This window comes from Drosophila takahashii, chromosome X (assembly GCF_030179915.1).
Source record: "Drosophila takahashii strain IR98-3 E-12201 chromosome X, DtakHiC1v2, whole genome shotgun sequence".
NCBI classification, from domain to species: domain Eukaryota; kingdom Metazoa; phylum Arthropoda; class Insecta; order Diptera; family Drosophilidae; genus Drosophila; species Drosophila takahashii.
Genome location: NC_091683.1, coordinates 18,489,393 through 18,510,567, shown reverse-complemented (window position 1 = coordinate 18,510,567; position 21,175 = coordinate 18,489,393). Strand labels below are relative to the sequence as shown.

The 21,175-nt window shown below is 43.3% G+C and overlaps 1 protein-coding gene across 1 annotated transcript; it reads right to left on the bottom strand.

Annotated features, from left to right (window-relative positions):
* Positions 1–623: 623 nt before the first annotated feature.
* On the bottom strand, positions 624–20,587 carry sev (receptor protein-tyrosine kinase sevenless). The gene is made up of 12 exons (XM_070218360.1): positions 20,484–20,587; positions 17,441–18,241; positions 11,490–11,564; positions 10,601–10,666; positions 10,155–10,532; positions 9,850–10,089; positions 8,881–9,209; positions 4,203–8,800; positions 3,352–3,629; positions 3,098–3,292; positions 1,998–2,443; positions 624–1,937 (listed from the first exon to the last, which is right to left on the bottom strand). Exons 2-12 carry the CDS (start codon positions 18,113–18,115, stop codon positions 1,658–1,660), a joined length of 7,560 nt encoding a protein of 2,519 aa, XP_070074461.1. The 5' UTR covers positions 18,116–18,241; positions 20,484–20,587; the 3' UTR covers positions 624–1,657.
* Positions 20,588–21,175: the final 588 nt, after the last annotated feature.

Sequence of the window (21,175 nt, the reverse complement as noted above, 5' to 3'; positions counted from 1 at the left end):
AGTTACTGCGAACAAAAAAAAAACCGAACGAGTATTGTTGGCAAATAAAGCCGGCTTCAACCCAGTTTTGTGGCACCTTAACTACTCTATAAAATGGTACAACAAAGTAGTACAAATGGCTCATCGAAAACGAAATTTTTGGGATTCAATTCCGTGGTTAAATTTATTTCGATAAAGGTCAAATATGCTGCTGCTGAATCTTAAACATTACCGAATATCATTTTCCAGAAAGAAGAACTAAGGGCCCGTAACTAAAGGTCAAAAAAATAGTTGAATATGATTTATAATTGCCGCGAAACCAGACTATATATTATCAAATTTTAAAAACCGCATATTTTTTAATTATACACAAAAAAAACTCTGGTATCAAATCGATATGCGCATGGCAAATTTTTACTATTTATATGCATATCATTTTTACTATGCAATACAAGAAACATAGATATTAAATAATAATATTTCGACCATATCGAATTGATATGCCGAATATCAAGTCGAAATTGATACCACTTATTATCAAATTGATCATCGGCATTTTATTAAAAATAAGTCAAAATTTCTTTCTTATATTTTTTATCAATTATTATTTAGTAAAGTATTATTAAACATAAAAGTAACTCAGTGAAGTTAGGGTATTGCAAAAAGTAAAGCTGCTTATTCGCATATTAAAAATGGTTTATTTATGTTCCGTTCTTCGTGGGTTAACGAGAGCCTGCCAAAGGTAATCGATTTATGTGCTGCTATTTACAATTTTTGATTTATCCCCCTCACCCCGCACTTCTGGGGCTTTTGTGTAATGCGATGCGAGGAGAAAAAGTTTGTCAAAACATTTGACAAATCTGCATGTTTGTAAATGCGTGGCCGTGGGTGTGTGCGTGTGGGTGTGCGTGCGTGCGTGAAAGGGAGAAAGTTCTTTTTCCTTCGCTGTGGGCTGATGGTTCCTTCACCTGCGGTGATTAGTTAAAGGGCGACCTTCAAGAACGGAACCTTAACTCAGCTCTATTTATAGCCCTCCCAAAAAACCCCCCAATTATTCCCTTTCCATAGAGTATCGCCAAACTTTTGCACCAACGCTCACATTTAATTTGATTGTATTTTCCCCGGGAAAAGCCGCGCCAAAGGAAACACAAAGGAAAATTATGAAAATAAAAGCCGCCGAAGCAAACTTTTTCTGGCCAAGTCACATTAAAAACTCGGCAAATTCAATAAAATTAAGCATAGTCTTGAGTGGAATTAGATGGGGAATTACAATGAAACGAGTTCCGAAAAAATTGATGTCTTAAAAGAATTGTTTGTTTTTTTTTTTTGCTTGCTCTTTAAGAATCCTCTAAATTAAATGTTTACTTTTATAAATCTTAAGTTTTACAATTCTTTTTTGTTAAATAAACCCAATGAATTAAAGAGTGACTTTTCATTTTTCTACATAAAAAAACATTGGCTAGTACCAAAACATAATAATATATTACAATTTTGCCATTCATTGCAATATTACAAATAAATAAATATCTCCGAAACTTAATTTTTGTATACGAAAAAGAACAGATCTTAAAGTAAATACAAATTTTACTTCCTTATGGACCATTTTATGTTGCGTACAAGCTAAAGTTAACCTTAAATTAATCGAAAAGCTAGATCGTTTGAGCTGGGAAATCCTCGTTTAAAGCCGGGAAATTCCCTCGTTGGCATACAGTTGTTGTTTATCCTTCAGCGGCACTTCCCGCAGCGAGAGATTCTCCGCCTGTTCGATCTTCTCCTGCGAGTCCTGTCCATCGAATCGCACTTTCGATTCCGGCTTGGAACTTGGAACCGAGTCTGGACTGGATGCCATTTGGCTGCGCCGGAGATCGGTACTGATGGCATGCAGAGTGCTGAAGCAGCGCCGGAAACTGGGCCGCTCCCACGGATCCGTTCGCCAGCAGAGCAGGAGGAGGGCATAGCTGTATTAATATATATTAAATAAATATATAGAAATTCAAAGAAAATGCCAAACAACTCACAGCTTTTCCGGGCACATGGGCGGCTGCTGGAGGCGTCCGCCCTCCTTGACGTGGGCCAAAACCTCAAAGTTATTCCTCGCCGCATATGGCTGCTGGCCCAGGGTGAGGATCTCCCAGCAGAGGACCCCGAAGGCCCAGACGTCCGACTGGGTGGTGAAGATCCCATCCACCAGGCTCTCCGGCGACATCCAGCGCACCGGGAGCAGGCCCTCGCCCTCCTTCCGGTAATAGTCGCTCTTGTAGATGTCCCGCGCCAGTCCGAAGTCCCCGATCTTCACCGTTCGCCGTCGATCCGTCCCGGCCGCCGATTCCGTGACCAAACAGTTCCGGCAGGCCAGGTCGCGATGCACGAAGTGCATGTCCTCCAGGTAACTGCACCCATTGGCCACGTCGATGCACATGGCCAGGAGCTCGGAGAGCGAGAGACCCGCCAGGGGTTGCGGTTCCTGGAATTTCAGGAATTTTCATTTTTTCAATTTTTAAAAATAAAAACCAATTTTCATTTTTTATATAAGCGAGTAACTCTAAATAATTTGCAAAAAATTAAAAAAAATAAAATGTTTAGGTTTAAATGCCAATTGATTGGAAATTTAATAACGAGTTCAAAAAGGTATGACAATCCATATTTGGGTCAATATTTCCTTTGTTTTAGCGAAAAACCTGTTTTGTTTTTTTTTCGGTTTTTGGCAAAAATATGAATTTTTTCTTTTGGTTTTTTTCTGTAACTTGGCCAAAAATGGTCCTACCCCAAAAATTAATACTGTTTTGAACAGATAACAAAATAATAATTAAATCCATGACACTTTCCGGCTGATCTTAAGAAAATAAAATTTTCGTCAATTTTTCATTTTTTTATAAGGGGGTACCCCATGATTTTTTGCGAAAAATTAAAAACCAATAAAATGTCCAGGTTTAAAAGCCAATCTTTTGGAAATTTAATAACGAGTTCAGAAAGGTATGACAATCCATATTTGGATCAATATTTCCAATGTTACGGCCAAAAAACGAATAATATTTTTGTGAAAAACTGGGATTTTGGTTTTTGACAAATATAGGAATTTTCTTTTTGTTTTTTTGCTGTAACTAAATATTGCATTTACCTGTGTGCTGGTGGCTCGAGCGGCACGCAGGTAGCTAAGCAGATCGCCGGCCTCCATGTGCTCCATGATTAGGGAAATGGACTCGGTGTCGAAGCAGATCCCCACCAGACAGACGATGTTCTCGTGCTTGAAGTTGCTCATCAGCTGGGCCTCTTGCAGAAGCTCGGCAAACTCGCTGGCTCCCTTTCGCAGGCTCTACAGAAATCACGGGGATGGATTAAAGGTGCCACATGCGAAAGTAGATCACAACCCACCTTGATGGCCACTCGCTGTGGCTCCTCGGAGTCCTCCGTCTGCAACTGACCCTCGTAGACCTCGCCAAAGGCTCCGCTGCCCAGGAATCGGAGCAACTTCAGTTGGCTCCAATTGATCTGGGGCAGCAGGGCGATGTCCGCGTCGCTCAGCGTTGTGGAGAAGGCTCTATTCCGGGCGGCCAGGAGCTGCTGCTGCGTCTGCAGGGTGGACAGGTTGCTCCAGATGCTGGGACGGCTCTGCTGGAGCAGTTTCTTGGCCCGCAGGCGACGCTTTTGAACTGTAATTGGAATTGTAATTGGAATTTTAAGTAGAGCTTGAAAAATATTATCACTATATCGCGTTCGAGGTTTTCAAAGGTAAATAATTTAAAATCTAGCAAATAATTCGATATATATCGAAAATATCGATAATGTTGATATTATCACTGTATCGCGTACAAATAAAGATATACAGTACAAATAAGACGATATATATCGAAATTATCGACATTGTCGATATTATCACTTTATCATGTTTATAATATTGAGGTTTTCAAAGGGAAATAAGTAAAATGTATCGAAATTATCGATAATGTCGATATTATCACAATATCGTGTTCATAATATTGAAGCCTTAAAAGAAAAATAAGCAAAATCTAACAAAAAAAAGTCGATAGATATCGAAAATATCGATAATGTCGATACTTTTCAAGCTCTTATTTCTAGGTAAGCTCCATTAACTCTTTTCTCTGTCTCTTTCTCTCACCTTTTCTTACTAGGATCAAAAACATCGACAATATCGATCATTTCGATAATTTTCTAGCTCTTATTTCTAGGTAAGCTCTTTACTATTTTCTCTCTCACTCACTCACCTTTTCTCACAAGGACCAATGCCAGGACGCAGCTGGAAACGATGGCCGCCGGCGCGATGATGGCCAGGACGAGGGATCCGCGCTTCTCGGGCGACACAAAGGGCTCCGCCACCCGCTCGCTCTCCTCGCTGTAGGGACCCCATCCGTGCTCCAGACTCCTCGCCCGCACCCGGAACAGGAGCAGCCGGCTCGAGTGCAGGCTCTTTACGATGCAGCTCAGCTCGGTGGTGTTGCAAAAGTCCAGCCACTGATCCTCCACGACCAGCGGCTCCTCGGCCCACGGCAGCTGCTCTAGCGATCCATTGCTGCTCCTCCGCCTGCGCCTCCTTCTCCTCCTCCTTTCGCTCCTCGCCTGCAGAGCCTCCAGATTGTACAGGGCAATGGGTGCTCCGTTGCCCCTCGCCGCTGTCCAGGTGACGCGGAACACCTCCTCGGCAATGTGCTCCAGCTGCGGCCTGCCCGGCGCACTGGGTGCATCCCCGAGCGTCTCGTAGATCTCCGCCTGCCCCTGGTAGAGTGGACCACCCGGGGTGGCCGCATATCCAAGGAGCAGGCGGCACTGGTACCGGGTACGTGGCTGCAGTGGCTCAAGCACCATGCGCGTATGGTTGCCCACCACATTGCGACGCAGTTGCTCGCCCGGCGAACGGCACTCCAGTTGCAGGGATCCCAGCGGATCCGGTGTGCCCGCCCAGGTGAGGCTGAGGGAGTAGGGTCCCAGCTCCAGGAGCTGCAGTTCCGGTAGCTCCGAGAAGCTGCGCACATGCAACCGCCCACTGCTGTTGCTTTTGGTGGGCGTGGCATGGGCCAAGACCCACAGATGGTAGCCAGATCCTGGCCTGATTCCGGTCAACCGATGGCTGCCGGGTAACTCAATGCGGCGTTCGTTTTCCTCCTGCTCCTCCTGCTCATCATCATCATCTCGATCCTTATCCCTTTGCCAATGAAGCATGTAGTAGACACTCTCACTCCTCAGCTGCTCTGGTTTCAACCAGCTGACCTCCAGTTCCCTTGGGCTCAGCACGCGTACGCTAAAGTTCCTGGGAGCCGTGGGCGTGGCAGGGGCGGTGAGGAGCTCCAGGGGCGGCACAGCGAGGCTAGGTAATCCCAGCTTCGTTTGGTAGTAGCTGCTTAGGATGCCCTCTATTCGATAGCGGGTGAAGGGCAGGAGATTGGTTAGATTCAGGGTATCCCCCGCTGCCAGCAGCCACTGACCAAGGGGCTCATCCTCCGATTCCAGCGTGAGATTCAATTGATAGCGGATGCCAGGCACGGGAAGTGGGCAATCGGGGGAGGCATGGATATCAGGGAGACTCACTCGACAGCCCTGCTCCTCGCAAGCCTCGGATTGCAGGAGGGAGGATCCCATAGCCAGGGGCAATAGCAGGCAGCTCCTGTTCGGATATCCCTGATAGTTGTGGGCCTGCAGCAGACGCACTTCCTCCGGTTCCAACTCCACCGTGTACTCCAACTGCTGCCGGCGGCGACTATAAGCACGAATGCTGTAGTTCTTCATAGCATACAGATAGCCCGAATCCTGAGCCAGTTGCTCCTCGCCCAAACTAAGACTCCGCAACGCACTGCTGGCGGTGCACAGCTGGCGGGCCACATCGTAGACGCATAGCTTGCCCTGCTGATCCACCAGGTTGAGGGTCTCCGCGCCCGGTTCCAAGCTGCCGGCATGCAGACGAATCACCGGCTGACCGGTGGTCAGGTGAAGCTGCAGCTCCGAGCCATCCGTGAGATTCCTGCCACGCAGCGAACCATTGCGCGGCGATCCCTGCTCGTACTCCAGAAAGATGAGGGAGCGGGAATGGGGCAGGGCCACCAGATCCCTCAGCAGGCGACCCTTCCGCGTGCTCCACATCCTTTCGCCCTGCAGGATTTTGCCTTGGAAGTTGCACAAATCCAGGCGATAGATGACCACCGACTGGCCATTTGCATCCACTTCCGCCCAGTAGACAATCCGCTGCACCCAGTCGACGGTGAGCGCGAGGACCTCGGCCCGCATCCTGGCCAGCTTGGCGGGCGAGGCTCCTGGTATATGGGTGAGCAGCTCCACATGCTCGTTGACCCACAGCAGTCGCTGCTCGCCCTCGATCACCGCCAGATGCTCCACGGGACTGGCCGTGTGCACCAGTCGCCGGCGATTCCTTGTGTCCAAATCGAGTTCTCCAATGAACTCGGCATTTGCGTAGAGGAGTCGCGGAACTGCCTGAACCTCGGGAGCCACATGGAGAGCATGACTGGCTGCTCCTGCGGGAGCTCCTGTGGCCGCCACCCGGGCCTCCACTTGGAAGTGATAGGTGCGATCCGGCTGCAGGTGCTCCACGCGAGCCTCCAGAGCGCTCTGGTTGAGCTTGAGCTCCTCGTGCAGCTCGTGCTCGCCCAGCCAGCAGCTGATGTGGTACTCCAGATTGCTCGACTCACTGCCCGTCTGCTCGGGGGCATCCCAGCGGAGCAGGGCACTCACGTTCGTCTCCTGGAGGGCAGTGGCCCATCGCTCCACAAAGACCCGCAGGCGACGCGGCTGACTGGGAGCCGCCGGCGGTGTGATCAACTGCACCCTGGTGGTGGCTCCTCTCCGCCAGGCGGTGCGCGGCGTGATGCTGATCCTCAGCTGCAGCTGAGCCTGCGGAAGATGGGTGATCCTGGCAAAGGGAGTGGTCAGATCGAGGGTCTGCAGCCGCTGGCCAAACTCGAGGAGCAGGCGATACGAGATGCTGTGGTTGCCACCGCAAGTGGAAGGCTGCCAGCGCACCTGGAAGTCATCCCAGTGCCCCTCATCCAGACGCACTGAATCCGCGGCTACTTTCAGTGGAATTACTCCCTCATCAGGCGGGGAAATGGCTTGCTCCTCCAATAATTGGAGGGCAGAAGCGGGAGAGACTTCCTCCGGAGTGGGCAGTTCCATCACATCCTGCGGAGCAGCCAGGCGAACCAGGCAACCACGTGAGCCACTGCTTTCCAGCCAGAGAAGAGCACCCAGTGGACGCAGGAGCTGCAAACTCTGGGGGACAGCACCTTCTCCTTGAATCTCCCGAAGCAACTGCAGTGCATCCCGACTGGAGGTCAAAGGAGCTCGATAGAGACGCAGGATGCCGCCACCACCGACGAGCCAATAAAGCTGATCTTGCTGAGCGTCGAGAACAAAGGAGGCAATGCTGCCCTCCAGTCCATTCACTCGATAGTAGGACACCGCCTCCTCGGGACTCGAACCATGGCGGGAAAGTTGCGAACTGGTGGCATAGTAGAGGTGACCCTGGCGGGGATCCACGGCCAAGGAGCGGGAATCAAAGATGGGCAGGAGTTCCCGACTGCCTGACAAGGGATCCATGCGCACCACGCAGTTCCTGCCCAGATCTGTCCAATACAATAGGCCACCACGCCAATCGTAGGTCACCGAGCCCACATGATGCAGTGGCTCCGCATTGGGACATCGCTGCTGCTGGATTTGGATGCAGTGCAGCCGCCCCTGGCCACTCACATAGTAGCCAATGCTTTCGTTTAACATAACCATGGGTCCAGGTTGGTTATCCAACTGCTCTGGTTGCAATCCTCCAGAGATTGGAGCTCCCAGTTCGTTGGTGAGCAGGATTTCGCCCTGCCGGCTGGACCACCTCAACCTATGCGGTCCCAATGGCCAGGTGCGTGCCGCCAAAGGAGCTGTCCACTCGCCTGGTTCTCCATCCCCGCGGATGACCCTCACCCGCAGCTGGTAGAGATTATCCGGCTGAAGGCGCTGCAAACCGAAGAAGGCTCCTCGGATATTCCGAATGCTAAAGGCACTCTGACTGGCCACATCGAGAACCTCCAGTTCGTAGCTCCAGTTGCGGGCGGCATCGGGTGATTGATAGGGATTGGTTTCGGGTTCCTTCCACGAGATCTTTGCCTCCTGGGCGCCCAGCAAAGCCTTCAAGCTGTGCGGCTGGCCGGGATTTGCATTGGTCAGCGGTTGTTGCTCGGGGATTAGGAGAATCAGGGAAAAGCAATCGGGCACCGAGTTCCTCAGTGGCCAGGAGGCACTCGGCACTCCCTCCTCCTTCATCAGTATCAGCTGGCTGGGCTCCGGCAGGAGCAGGGAGCCACCCAGCAGGGCAAAGGATTGCCAGGCGGAGGAGGAGGCTCCCGGCAACGGCAGTGGCTGCTTGAACCCTCCATCGTAGCTCATCTCCAGGAATCTATCCTCCTGCGGCAGCATCAGGCGAAGGAGAAAGTGTTGCGGCCGCAGGATGAACCAACCGGGCTGCCTAATCCTCACCAGGCGGTAGCCCAGTCCACCATGCAAATCCCGACGCCACAGGGCCTCCTCGTTGCGCCAGAAGATCCAGCCATTCAGGGCATCCACCTCCAGCTGCTCAACGGGCAGATCGAAGGATTCGCCCGCCTCCTCTGCTGTTCCGCCCTCCAAATCTGTGCTGATTATCTGGTACTTGGATTGGTTTCGATCCAGTGACTCCACAGCGAAGTAGAGGCGATGACGCAACCAGTCGAAGCTCAGTCGGCGAGGAATCCATCGTTCACTGGCTGAAATGTTTCCCAGTTGCAGCTTAAGTTTCTGGGCCGGACTCACCATCTGTCCGGAATCAAATTTCAGGCTGCATGATAAAAGAACAAAGGGTTAACTGGCTAACCGAAGGTTAACCTAGGGTTAAAAAGATTACCATCCTCCACTTACCTCCGCACTTCCCCATGGACATCGAGGAGCCACAATTGTTGCGTCTGCTGGGACCAGGCCACATCGGCCAGTTCCTCCTGCGACTGGTAGATCATCGAGCTCTCCCCCGAGGGTTCCAGCGATTGCCACATCACAGCCCTTCGTCCGGCCAGCAGGACAGCTTCGGTTAGATCCTTCACTGGCTTATCGCTGCCGGAGGAGAGCGTCTGCGCAAAGCCCCTGGCCACCGGACCCTCGCCCTGCTTGTTGATCATCGTCAGTTCCAGGGAATAGTTGGTTCCCGGTTGCAGCTGGGAGAAGATGAAGCTGCCACGTCCCGACGGAACCAGCTGAAAAGAAGACAATGCAGATGGTGTTAATTATTTCCTTTGTTTCGGCCGAAAATTGATATTTTATTATCACTTTTGAGAAAATTTAATTTTTTACCAATTCTCGCATTTTTGATGATTTTTTTCTAAAAATGGCAAACAATTAAAAAGTCCAGATTTGAACGCAAATAGATTCAGAATTAAGCTACGAGTTCAACAAGGTATTACATACCATATTTGGGCTATTATTTCCTTTGTTTCGGCAAAAAAACTGATATTTTATCGTCACTTTTGGGAAAATTTAATTTTTTACCAATTTTTGCATATTTTTTTTTTGCTAAGAATGGCAAAAAATTAAAATGTCCAGATTCGAACACAAATCGAGTCAGAATTAAGCTAAGAGATCAACAAGGTATGACATTCCATATTTGGGCTATTATTTCCTTTGTTTCGGCAAAAAAACTGATTTTTATCATAATTTTTGGGAAAATTTAATTTTTTACCAATTTTTGCATTTTTGATTAGGTTACCATCACGATTTTTTGCTAAAAATGGCAAACAAACTTAGTTTCCGAGATCTCAGCGTTTGTCCGTATAACGGACGGACATACGGACAAGGCTATGTTTTTAAGTTCCAAAAGAAAGTAGGTGGATGGCTCACCTGCTCGGTTGTGCGGTTTCCCTCTGCGTGGCTCAAGCGCAGGCGGTATCCCTCGACGGGTCCGTTGGTGAACTGTCCCGGATGCCAGTGGACCGCCAGGTGGCTGCCGTCCAGGCCCAGCAGGTGCTCGATGACCGGCGCCGAGATGGGGGCGCCCTCGGGGGGCGTCTGATAGGCGGGCGTGGCCGGGGAGTAGAGCACCTCGTTCATGTTCTCGCCAAAGGGCAGCTCGAAGCGGAACTGCATATAGGATATATAGATATATATTTCATTCGATAGATATTTATTCCTTAGCTGAATCTTACCCTGTACTGGGTGTAGGGAATGAGGGTCTCCAGAATCTCGCAGACGTAATACTCATCGCAGTCGTAGTCAGCTAGATTGAACCAGGAACTGGCCACCTGGTCCTCCTGCCCGGCTTTCTGCTCCTGCTTCTGCTGATCCACATACTGGTACTGAATGTTGAATGGCCGGCTGGCCAGGTAGTGCTCCGGAAAGTGCATCGCCCAGCGGATGGTGAGCGGCGTGGTCTGTCCGTCCGCCCGCGGTGCCCGCTCCAGCTGGGGCTGCGTCCGCTCCACCAGGTGACTGATGGCCAGGCGCTGGAGGTGCCAGTAGTCCCGCTGGGCCATCTCGCAGGCACCGATGCAGGGCATGTCGAAGGGGTAGAACTGCAGCGACATCTGGGGAAACAACGATCGGGGTCAAACTGGATGTGGGTTTGGGTTTGGGCTTAGATCTGGCCACTTACACAGGCCTCCTGGCAGGATTCCAGCTCCTTGAGGGCGCGATACCACTGGGCACAGCCCTTGGTGCACTGCGAAAATAAATAAAATAAAGGAAAATAACGATATTCAGGGCTAATTCATTTTCATGAAATTATGATATATTTTTAGGAAATATGAATATATATTTAATTTCCCTTATTTAAGCTTAGAAATTGCCATGCTTACATCGTTGCTAGAAAAAAATTGAAATACAGATTAATAGGGGAAAAAAAAAGATAAAAGAAAGCAACTTTCCTAAAGGATTTTACAAGAGCTTTTGTCAGACTTTTATTACATATGTTTATTTCCTTGATGAATAAATAATTCCAATTCCCTTATGGACAACATAAAAATGTACACCTTTCAAAATATTTGTTCGTTTCTTAAGATATTCCCTTAAAAACTAAATGTTTTGCATTAACTTTGTATTACATGTCAAAAATCAGAATCAAATTAATAATAAATGTAAACTACAATCAATCAAATCCCATCAATACAAAAAATTTCGATTCCTAGCCATTTTATAGCTACACAAATAGCTCATAAAATTAATCGTCAAGTGAAAAATATCCCTAATGGACAAGAGCAGTTCGCTAAACGGGGAAGTAAAAAAGGAGGCCAGGATGGCAGCGAAATCAGCCAAAAGAGTGATCATGAGGATCCTGTTCGATGGCTTCCTCAGTTGTTTGGAAAAGGAGCACGACTGGCAGAGGATAATGCACTTTGAGTTTGTGTCCAATTGATTGATGCAATTCTGGCAAGAAGGGTTAACTCCTCAGGTTGACCAGTTAACCCTTGAGTGCGAACAGAGGTTTCGGGTTACTTATAGCTATCCATTTCAGGGCCTCTGGCTCCCTGGAGTCTCTGACTTACTCGTGTTTTGTAGCACTTCTCGCCGTTGTCCGCCTTCTCGCATTGTATCCCAAACTCGTCCAGAAACAGATCCTCCTGGAAAGCAAAAATGAAAATAAAAGTTGTGAAAAAATGTGAAAGCATTTAGTATTTTGTGGGCTTTTGGGCTTTTAAACTCTTGGGAACGGAAGTTGCGGTAAGTTTGCCTGGGAATTGTGTGGCCGAATGACCGCATATATAGGTACTACACAAACATATATATATATTTATATATATCTACAGCAATAGAAATGACAATTAAAGTGCGAATTCTGTGCCAATGCCAATATCTCAATTATTTCGATCAATTATCATTGGGGAGCAGGGAAAGACTTTGAGCTTCGCAAATAGCATAAACAGAAATATACTCTCGATTAAATGTGCTTTGTATATATATTTGTTTATATCTTTTTCTGTCGCATTGAAATTGGATTTCCGAGAACCGCTGGCATTGCATAAATTTGATAGAAACAAGTTTACCACGTGAACCGCGCAGATATCGCGAGCCAAAAGTCTATTTGCATACCCTGGACTTTGACCAGCCAAGGGTTAGACGGGCCGGCTCGAAACGGGGTCAGCCATGCAAAACTTGAAGATGGTCAAATAATAAAATTAAAGACATTTTTTAAAGATATTCGAAAAGGCCCAACAAATCGTTAAAAAGAAAAACATAAAAGTTAACAAACTGTGACAGCAATTGGATGGTAGCCAAAAAAGAATTTCAAGTGTGGAAAAATCAAGAAGAGTGTAAACAAAACTCTTAAATTTATGATAGTTCCAAAAGTATCTGATAAATTAAAAACAAATTTTAAATAAAGTAATTTTTCTTTTTTCTTAAATGGTGTTTTTTTATTTATTTTAAAAATATTAAAAATTATATTAATAAATCTAAAATTTAAAATATATGTAGGTATCCAATGCCTATATTACAAAATTGTTGTAAGTAAAATGCATATACTCTTTGTGAGTAAAAACTACTCTCTACTTTGAATTTTATTTCCATTAAATCCCCAATCCTTTAAGTTCTTTCCTCAAAAAATAAAAACCAGTAGGGGAGAGTGGGGGAATTTCGTCAGCATTTTTTCAAAGCTATTTTTTGTCCATCTTGAGACACGTTATCATATTTCTATTTTTATTGTTGAATGCGGTTAGCACCAAGCTTTAAAATGTGACATTCCCCTATTTTTTTAATTAGCTTGGTGATTTATAAAAAAATAAAATGTAAAACCAATATACTGGGGCAATCTCACCACACAGGGGGGTAAAATCACCACACAACTGGGGAAATTTCGTCACCTGAAAAATGTAGGGAGTTTAACGCCTGAAAATATGCTACACAGATCAAGCGTACCATTTTTGTTGACGTCCTATATTTGTTGCTGCTGCTGGTAGTCTGTTCGTTAGCCAGCTCGTCAAATATAAAAATATGTATTTAAAATAGGTGCGAAGTTACCCTTAGCGTAGGGTGGCGAAATTTCCCCAGACCGTACTTTTTTAGAAATAATTATTTTTCTTGCGAAAATAGGCGCGAAGTTAAAAATCACTGACGCAGGAATGCACATTATAGCACTGTGTATTATATAAAAAATCGTGTATCTTATTCCTTTTGAATTGTGGCATACAGAAAAAATGTCGTCGAGAACTAAATGTAGCTTTTGAACTGTTAAAACACATTTAATATTATAGCTTAATTATCTTGGCCTTCTGTGCAAAACAAATGCATTGGTTGTGTCTGGCCGTCTTGAAGGACTAAAACAAAAAAATTATATATTTTTACGACTTATGGATTCCGAGATATTGCAGGTGACGAAATTGCCCCTGTGACGAAATTCCCCCACTCTCCCCTACTTAAAATACAATTTAGCTCATTTGGAGCTGCCCCTTGCAACAATTACAAACTCCTTAAAATGGCCAACTTTGTTAATTGTGTTGCCTTGGCTTGCTAAATGGACTAGTAATTGCCAGGGGATTTCGCCTCATGCACACGGATTCGGATTTCCCTCATTCAGCCACACAAACACACTCTCGAAGTATTTTTCTGGTGTTTGTACTTTCCTTTTTTTCGCACACGCGTCAATTTAATTTAGAATTCTACGTAATATTTTATTAATTTAGCTTGATTGGCTTTTTCACAAACAGAAATAGCTCTTCAGAATTAAAGCTCTTCCCTGCTCTTAAAAAAAAAAAAAAGTAAATAAATAAAAAGAAAAAAAAGAGAGGGAGAGGCGAAATAAAGCTCGAGAAAAAGACGAAAGCCTGAGCCTGGGGCTCGAGACTAATTGGCATTGGGGGTTTTCATGTCGTCATTGCTCATCTTTTGTTGTACAATTTCTATTACATTAACTCGGAAACCGACCCACTCACACACACACACACTGAAAAGGGGGCGGGGCGGGTGGAAGGCCGCCAGACTGGGTTGGTGTGTTATTGACACCATTATTGTGCCATTGTTGTTGCTGCCGTCAGGCTCTGGAAAAGCAAGCTAAAGAAAACACACTTGTGTGCCGACGAACACAGCATCGCTTCAAATCCTAGTATTTGAAAATTGCAAAAAAAAAATATATATTTGGTTACATCTAAGCCCAAAAAAAATTGATTTGATATGCGGCATGTCAATTCGATATGCTCGATATGTAAACGACTGGTTCTAAGCAGGCCAGTTCGGATTGCGAATATCTTTATCGCTTTCCCGCTCTATTTCGAATAAATAAAATTAGTTATAATTTACCATGTGCATATCAATTTGATCCCGAAAAAATAAATAAAAAAATAAATAAATTTATTAAAGAAAATTTAATCAAGGACTATCTAAAATTCCTCTAATTTTATAAGGTAATGCACCTGATATAAAACCAATATTTCTGTTATTTATAAAAAATTCACATAAACACATTTGTTTCCAATAAAACTACTCACCAAAAAACAATTACTTTACTACTATAAACTGTTCATTTTTCAGAACCGCACTCTTATCAATTGGACCCCAATTGTAGGGACCGGGCCCACCTACATATACCCGTACACATAAATTGACTAAACATTTAGCTCACTCTCGATTCCAACAAGGCAAAACATCTTAATAAAATTTCTTTTGTTCGCATCGCCTTTCTAGGCTATGCGAAATCCAGTTACTGCTTGCACACGGAGCTTTGGTCTAGTTTATTCCGGGGATGAGTGGCCAGCTTAAACGATTAGCCGGAGTCATAAAACCAACTCAAAAGCGTAATCAAGACTTGAATTAAAACGGCAATTAACATGCCGGTTTTTTTACAAAATAATTAATAGCTTTAAATTGAGTTTAAATATATTGTATTTATTTGTATTATAATTGTATAAATTATCCTTTTTTTTGTTCTGTAGAAGCCAGTAAAAAACAGAACAATTAATAAATGATTAAATCGAATTTGAAATTAATATTGATTCTTAAAAATCAAAATAAAATTTCAATTCTATGGTTATTGGATTCCAAATCCTATTCCCCGACAATCCCCTCCCAAATTCGCAATTCCATCTCACATTCCCAATCCCATACGTAGTCGCTCAGTTATCATTAATTTTAATTGGCGAAGGCTGGAGTGTCGAGTTGCGGATTACTGGAATGGCGCTTGCCTAATGAATGAAGTGCAAGTCGAGCCACAGATTAACATGCAGCTTACTCCTATTACACACTCTCCGATAATAATATAGTAATTACTGTCCGCACATTTGCTCAGTGGAATATGCGGAGGCAGAATTGCTGACGCACTGCCACGCAGTAATTCTTGAAGTAATTACTACCCCAACCCCAACCCTTCTAAATATTCTGCCTTGTAATCGTGAACATTTCGATAAAAGAAATGGGTTCAGAAGTTGGTTTCAGAACAATAATGCCAAAAATATTCATTTATTTCGCGTAAAAGTTAAAATCGCGTTAGTTTTATTGCGGAAATGTAAACTACAACGGCTAACAAAAATATTGGTGTATTTACAAATGTGTGCATGATTTTTTTTGGAAGAAAACAATAACCGGTATTTTCGGTTCCTGAAATTATATACCTATTTGTGGATTTTTTATTGTATTCACTTCTTTTCTGGAATGCAGCCTTTCCTTACCATTTTAAAATAATGAATTAAATTTAACAAAATTCGGACGACAATTTTATAAAGCTGCCATAGGAAGGATCGAAATTAGCTGTAATTTTATTTGATGTAATATTAAATCTAAATTTAACATTTTTGTAATTTAATAGAGTTGAAAAGCTTCCGTACTTCTTAAAATTTAAAAAAGGTTTACATTCCAATTGTAATTCATCCAAATTGAAAGCTGTGTTTGGCTGTTTTTATTACCTATAACTTTCTAAATACTTATAAATAGCCCCCAACTGTTCATTACCATAAAACAACTTAAAGCTCAAAACGGAATCTAAACAAATCTATTTAGAGAACAAAGTTTAAACAATGAGAAGGATTTTCCATTAACGAATCCGCTTTGTGCACTTAGCCAGTTGCAATTAAAGCATGAATTAAAATGTACAAAATAAACGAAAAGTCCGAGCCGAGCGCCTGCATAATTAAAAACATTTGTAATTTGGCGCTCCACGAAAAGAACATTAATAAAAAATATGAAGAGAAAATAAGTGAAACATAGGAAAAAAAATTAAACTAAATATTGAGACGGCAATTTGGGTGTTTGGGTGCCATATCCATATTCATGGTATCCATTTGGTGCGAGCAGGCGACATCGCACAAATGCCAAATGATAGATAAAACACACCCACTCAGTATGCAAATTGCAATAAAGCCGGGTAACCCAAATAATGACAAAGATTCTAATCCCGATCTGGGAATCCAGCAAACCAGCAAGCCGGCAAATTGAAATGTCAACTCTGGCATGGCACTTCATCCAGCCCACAGGCGTAATCGCCGACTTGACGATCTTCAATTATACATATCATTTAATTAGCACTGCAAGTGAGCGATTAACGGCCACTGAACAATTGGAGAATTCATTCAACCCAATTGAATTAACCAGTCCGTAAAGTTCCACAAAACAAGCGACGAGAAAAAAGAAAAAGCTGGGCTACGTGATGATGTAGCAAACTCGCATTGCACTTGTTCAGATTGTTTTCTGATTATATCGTTGACATATGCAAAACTAGAAATAAACATTTCGCACCCGAGCGCCGCTTTTTCCTCGGTGACGGATGATGGATGTTTTTTGCCGTAGCCCTGAGAAACTGCATGCATTATTTTTAGTTCTTTAATGCAACCGTCACTTTTTCGGGAGGGCACGATTATTTCTCTTCAGCTGTTTTGACATTGTCATGGAAAAAGTCTGGGATTGCCTCGCAGATTAAAAAGTAAACAAGGATACTTCAGATCGATTTGTACCCATTTTAAAAATTTCTGTTTTCTTAATTCTGAATTAACGAAATTATTCAAAGAATGTAGAAAAAACGTAATTCTTCCCCATAACTAATCCTGCTTTCAAAAAAGTATGGGCACAGAATTTTAGAAATTTAAAGACAATGCCGATTAAATGTTCAGCTCTTAAGGACATTTTTTTAAATAAAGAAAAATTACTAACCCGCTATTCAGCTAAATAAGTGTAAGAGAGGTTGAGATATACAAGCAGTTGCTTAAAAGTGGCGCCATCTAGGGGAAAGTGATTTTTTGCTCATAACTTTTAAATGAATGTTCCGATTTTAAAATGTTCTTTTACATTTCAAAATGTATTAAAAGCACAACAAAATGGCAGTGAATGAAATACAATATACCCTATTACTCTACCCTAAAACTACCCTTAAAAAACACCACTGACTTATATTTTAAAAATTTGTCGATTTAGTTTTAAAATAGCACAGAATCGATTTTTAAAGAAACTTGTTAGGAATTTGATTTTTTATTGAAATAAATTTCCGTAATACCCCTGAATAAATGATTTTCGCACTCACCTCAACAATGCACCGCTGGACACAGTCCCTTGTGACGCGTTCGAGGACCACCCGCTCGTCGACTCCGTGCTGCTCCTCCGCAGGATGCGAATGGGGATGGGGATCCTCTGGGGGTGGGAGATCCTTGGCCCGGGACCCGCCACTGCTGATGGCGATGCCCTCGACAATGCTGGGCGGCGCTGCGGCGGCGTGCTTGTGCCAGATGGCCACCTTCTCCACCACATCGCTGTCCAGCTTGGGACGCAGCAGGCCCATCTGGTCCTTGGCCACGGGCTCGGGACTCTGATGAAGCGAGTAGTTGTGGGAGCGGCAGACGTCGCAGCAGATCGAGAGGAGGATCAGCAGGAGGAGGTTGACGATCAGGATTGTGGATATGCCGCCGTGGCCATCCTGACCGCTGGCCAACTGGCGGCCCAAGCGGGCCAACTGCTGGCGGAGATCGAAGGTGCTGCTCTGCTGGTGGACCACAATCTTGCTGGGCGACTTCTCGGCGGAGGCGGAGCTGCTGGGCTGCTGATTCTGATTTATGTGGGTGGTGGACATCTTGGTGTTCACATTCACCGCAATCTTCACATTAAAGCTGATGTTCAGCCTCCTCGTGGGAGAGGAGCTCTTTGGCTGTTTGTCCTGTTCATCCGGCTGTTGATCTACATTTTGGTGCCAAAACATAGTCATCGAATCGACCTTCACCCCGAGTTCGCGGCCTTTTAAGTTGGGTTCCAATTTCTATCGTTCACTCGATTCTCGTTCGGTTCCTCGCTCGCATTTACATTTTAGTGCCGCATTTCACTGAAAAAGAAACTAAAACAAACAAAATTGAAATAAAATTAAAATTTGAAATCTCAAAGTCAAAAAACCAATTCAATGGGAAAAGTACGGTGCACAAGTTAATTTCCATGTTATGCAAATTCCAAAAACTCAGAACGAGAAAGTGACTGAAAAAGATCTATTTTCTGGATACCCTATAAAAAATATTATTACATTTTGTTATAGGTTTTTCAGATATAAAATACAAAAGTAAAATAAAGTACATTTTCACCAGATCACTACATTTTGTAATTAAGTTGGGCCAAAAAGTCGATTTAAAATGATTAATTTGATAAATACACAAGTCACTTTGAATGAACATATAAATACAGCTGCGTACTGAGACTGAACCTAGTAATTTGCAAATATTTACAATATATCATTACACCAAGTTATCTCCAATTAATGGGAAGGCAAGTACTGTATTTACAATGTGCCAATTCTGCCCTTACAATGTTCAGTATTACTGCCATCTTTGGCAAGCCATCAATTAAAATTAAATTTCAGTGCTTATACTCCATTTATTTTTACAATGATAAACGATATGGATATATTAAATTTATAATAGATACACAAAAAAAAAACAACAGCTTAACTCTTAAAAATCATTGTATTTATAAAAAATTCTAGGTACAGTATAAAAGTGTGGTATTGAAATATAAGAAAAAAATATAAAAATTAATAATATAATATTCATTTCATACTAAATATCATAAAGTTTTTATGTTTATTTTCATCTTATTAAGATATTTTTGAAACTCAATAGGTCAGAATTAATGTACCAATAGTTAAGTTTCTATGATAATTTTTATTCGGTGTAAAGTAATTTCATATCAAAACATAATATTATCTTTCACTTATTTAATAAATTTTGTTCCATTTTAATTTATTAATAAAACAATTATATAACTTTTTCACTCTAAAAAGCACAATAAGAAATTAAAATGAAAATTGGAAATATAATAAAAACTGCAAAACACTTTCCCCAGTGAATGTACCCCATCTAATAGAGATATGATAAATTGCAAACAACTTATTTCACATGCAGCTCAAAGGTTCAATGAACATTCTCGGGTAAACACAATCGAACCCCAGATCGATGAGCCAGAATCCTAATGATCTAAGCACATCGTGTTGGAAAACTGGATCCAGATCCCATAACCCATACCCATACCCATTCTAATACCCATTTGCAACCCATCCGACTGGCACTTTTCATCCACAGGACATGGCCATGGTCCAATTAATATCCAGTCTGCATAATCAGCCAGCCAAGCGACAAGTTTCAATTAACATGGCGTAATGCATGGCCAATAAGTCACGCCCCCATTTTGCCGCCCCCACAACAACAGCAATAACAATAACAATAGCAACAACAACAACAAGGGGAGCGACCATAACAAATTTATCCTCATTAAGATGCAAACACATTCGCCGGACGGAGAATAATCGAGCGGAGTCTCTTTCAAAAACGGAAATCCCTTTGGCCGCAAGTTCATAGCAGCGAACAAAAAAAAAGTCCGAGTAATAATAAAAAAATAGTAGTTAATTGCACTTTAATTTCATATTTACCAGGAACAACAGCGGCGCACAGAAAATGTTAATTAAATCGCTCGCCGAGCAGACTAGACCGGGGGAAAATAACAAAAATAACAACAAAAAAACCAAAATAAATTGAAATTGAAATTAAAATTAAAATTGAATAAACCGCGCGAAATAGTGAAAACATGAAAGATCACAGCGGATTAATTGCATTAAAGTTATTCAGAAACTTTATGCAAATGCCGGCCAGCGTTTTGCATTAATTAGTTTGAAGGCGGAGGGTCGAATGTATCGTATGAAATACATATATTTATATTCATCGGCCGTTGGAAGTCAAAAGTCACCAGAGAACCGGGGAGTTTGGAGCCTTAAACTCTCACCCACATTTCGCTCAGCTCGTCGTTGAAGTTGTTAAGCGTTGTTGACGCGGTTTAATTCAATTTATTGTTGATTTGAGCAGCTTAATTGCATTTTATTGTTGCAGTTGTTGCCCCAACTCAAAAGCTACTTCACACACAGAAACACGAGATGCACGAGAAAAAAATACGACCGACTCGCAAGTGGTCACTAAAAAAAACCATGTCCATCTTGTCCACACACTTTGTATCTTTTCGAGTGTATTAAAATAATATGGGTATAAATTTTGCTTGGCAGAAGAATACTTTCTGTGCGAGAGAACAAGAGCGCCACTCACTCGACGAAATGTCGCAGATATCCGAGTCTGAATTTATGAGCGTTACGTAGTGCGCAGTGGCGCGATCGGAGCAGAACTGATTTGCCGGCGAGCGGCGGGTTTTAACCAAGCCCCAAGTCCAAGTCCAACCCCCAGTTCAGTTTGAGAATTGGAGAATTTGTGAATCGGAAACCGAATACAACCGAAATTGAAACTGAAACTGAAACGAGTCGAGACGAGACGAACCTCAGCGAACCGAACCCATTGATCATCTTCTGCGCTCTTTTCTTTTTTCGGTGACGTATTGGCTGCGGTCAAGTCACGATTAGGATCCAACCCCTAAACTGGATCTGAACGGAGCTCAGCTCTCTTTTTTCTTTGGGTCAAAGCTTAAGTAATAACGCTGCTTAGTTCATTGGCCGTTCATTAAATACCCTTAAAAATAATATAATCCGAAAAATTATTTTAGTTGTAATTCAAGATCACTCTAAATTAAATACTTCATTAAAAACCCTGTAGCAATCCAATTTTTTCACCTATTTCGAATTAAAAGAATGCTCTGTAAGATCTTTTATATAATATCTAAGATCCGCCAGAATCCGTATGTAGGTCCCCAAAAATTTTCAACATTAAAATAAGTTTTCAAAAATCCGGGGGAAATTGATAGCACATTACCTCAGGTAAAGGTATTATCCGAATAGTTCATCGTAGAA

Coding starts and splice junctions, on each gene's coding strand:
- sev (XM_070218360.1), bottom strand. CDS start 18,115: ATGACTATGTTTTGGCACCAAAATGTAGATCAACAGCCGGATGAACAG. Junction 9,210..9,849: donor GAAACCGCACAACCGAGCAG/GTGAGCCATCCA, acceptor TCTTCTTTTCAG/CTGGTTCCGTCGGGACGTGG. Junction 2,444..3,097: donor CTCGAGCCACCAGCACACAG/GTAAATGCAATA, acceptor CTGAAATTCCAG/GAACCGCAACCCCTGGCGGG.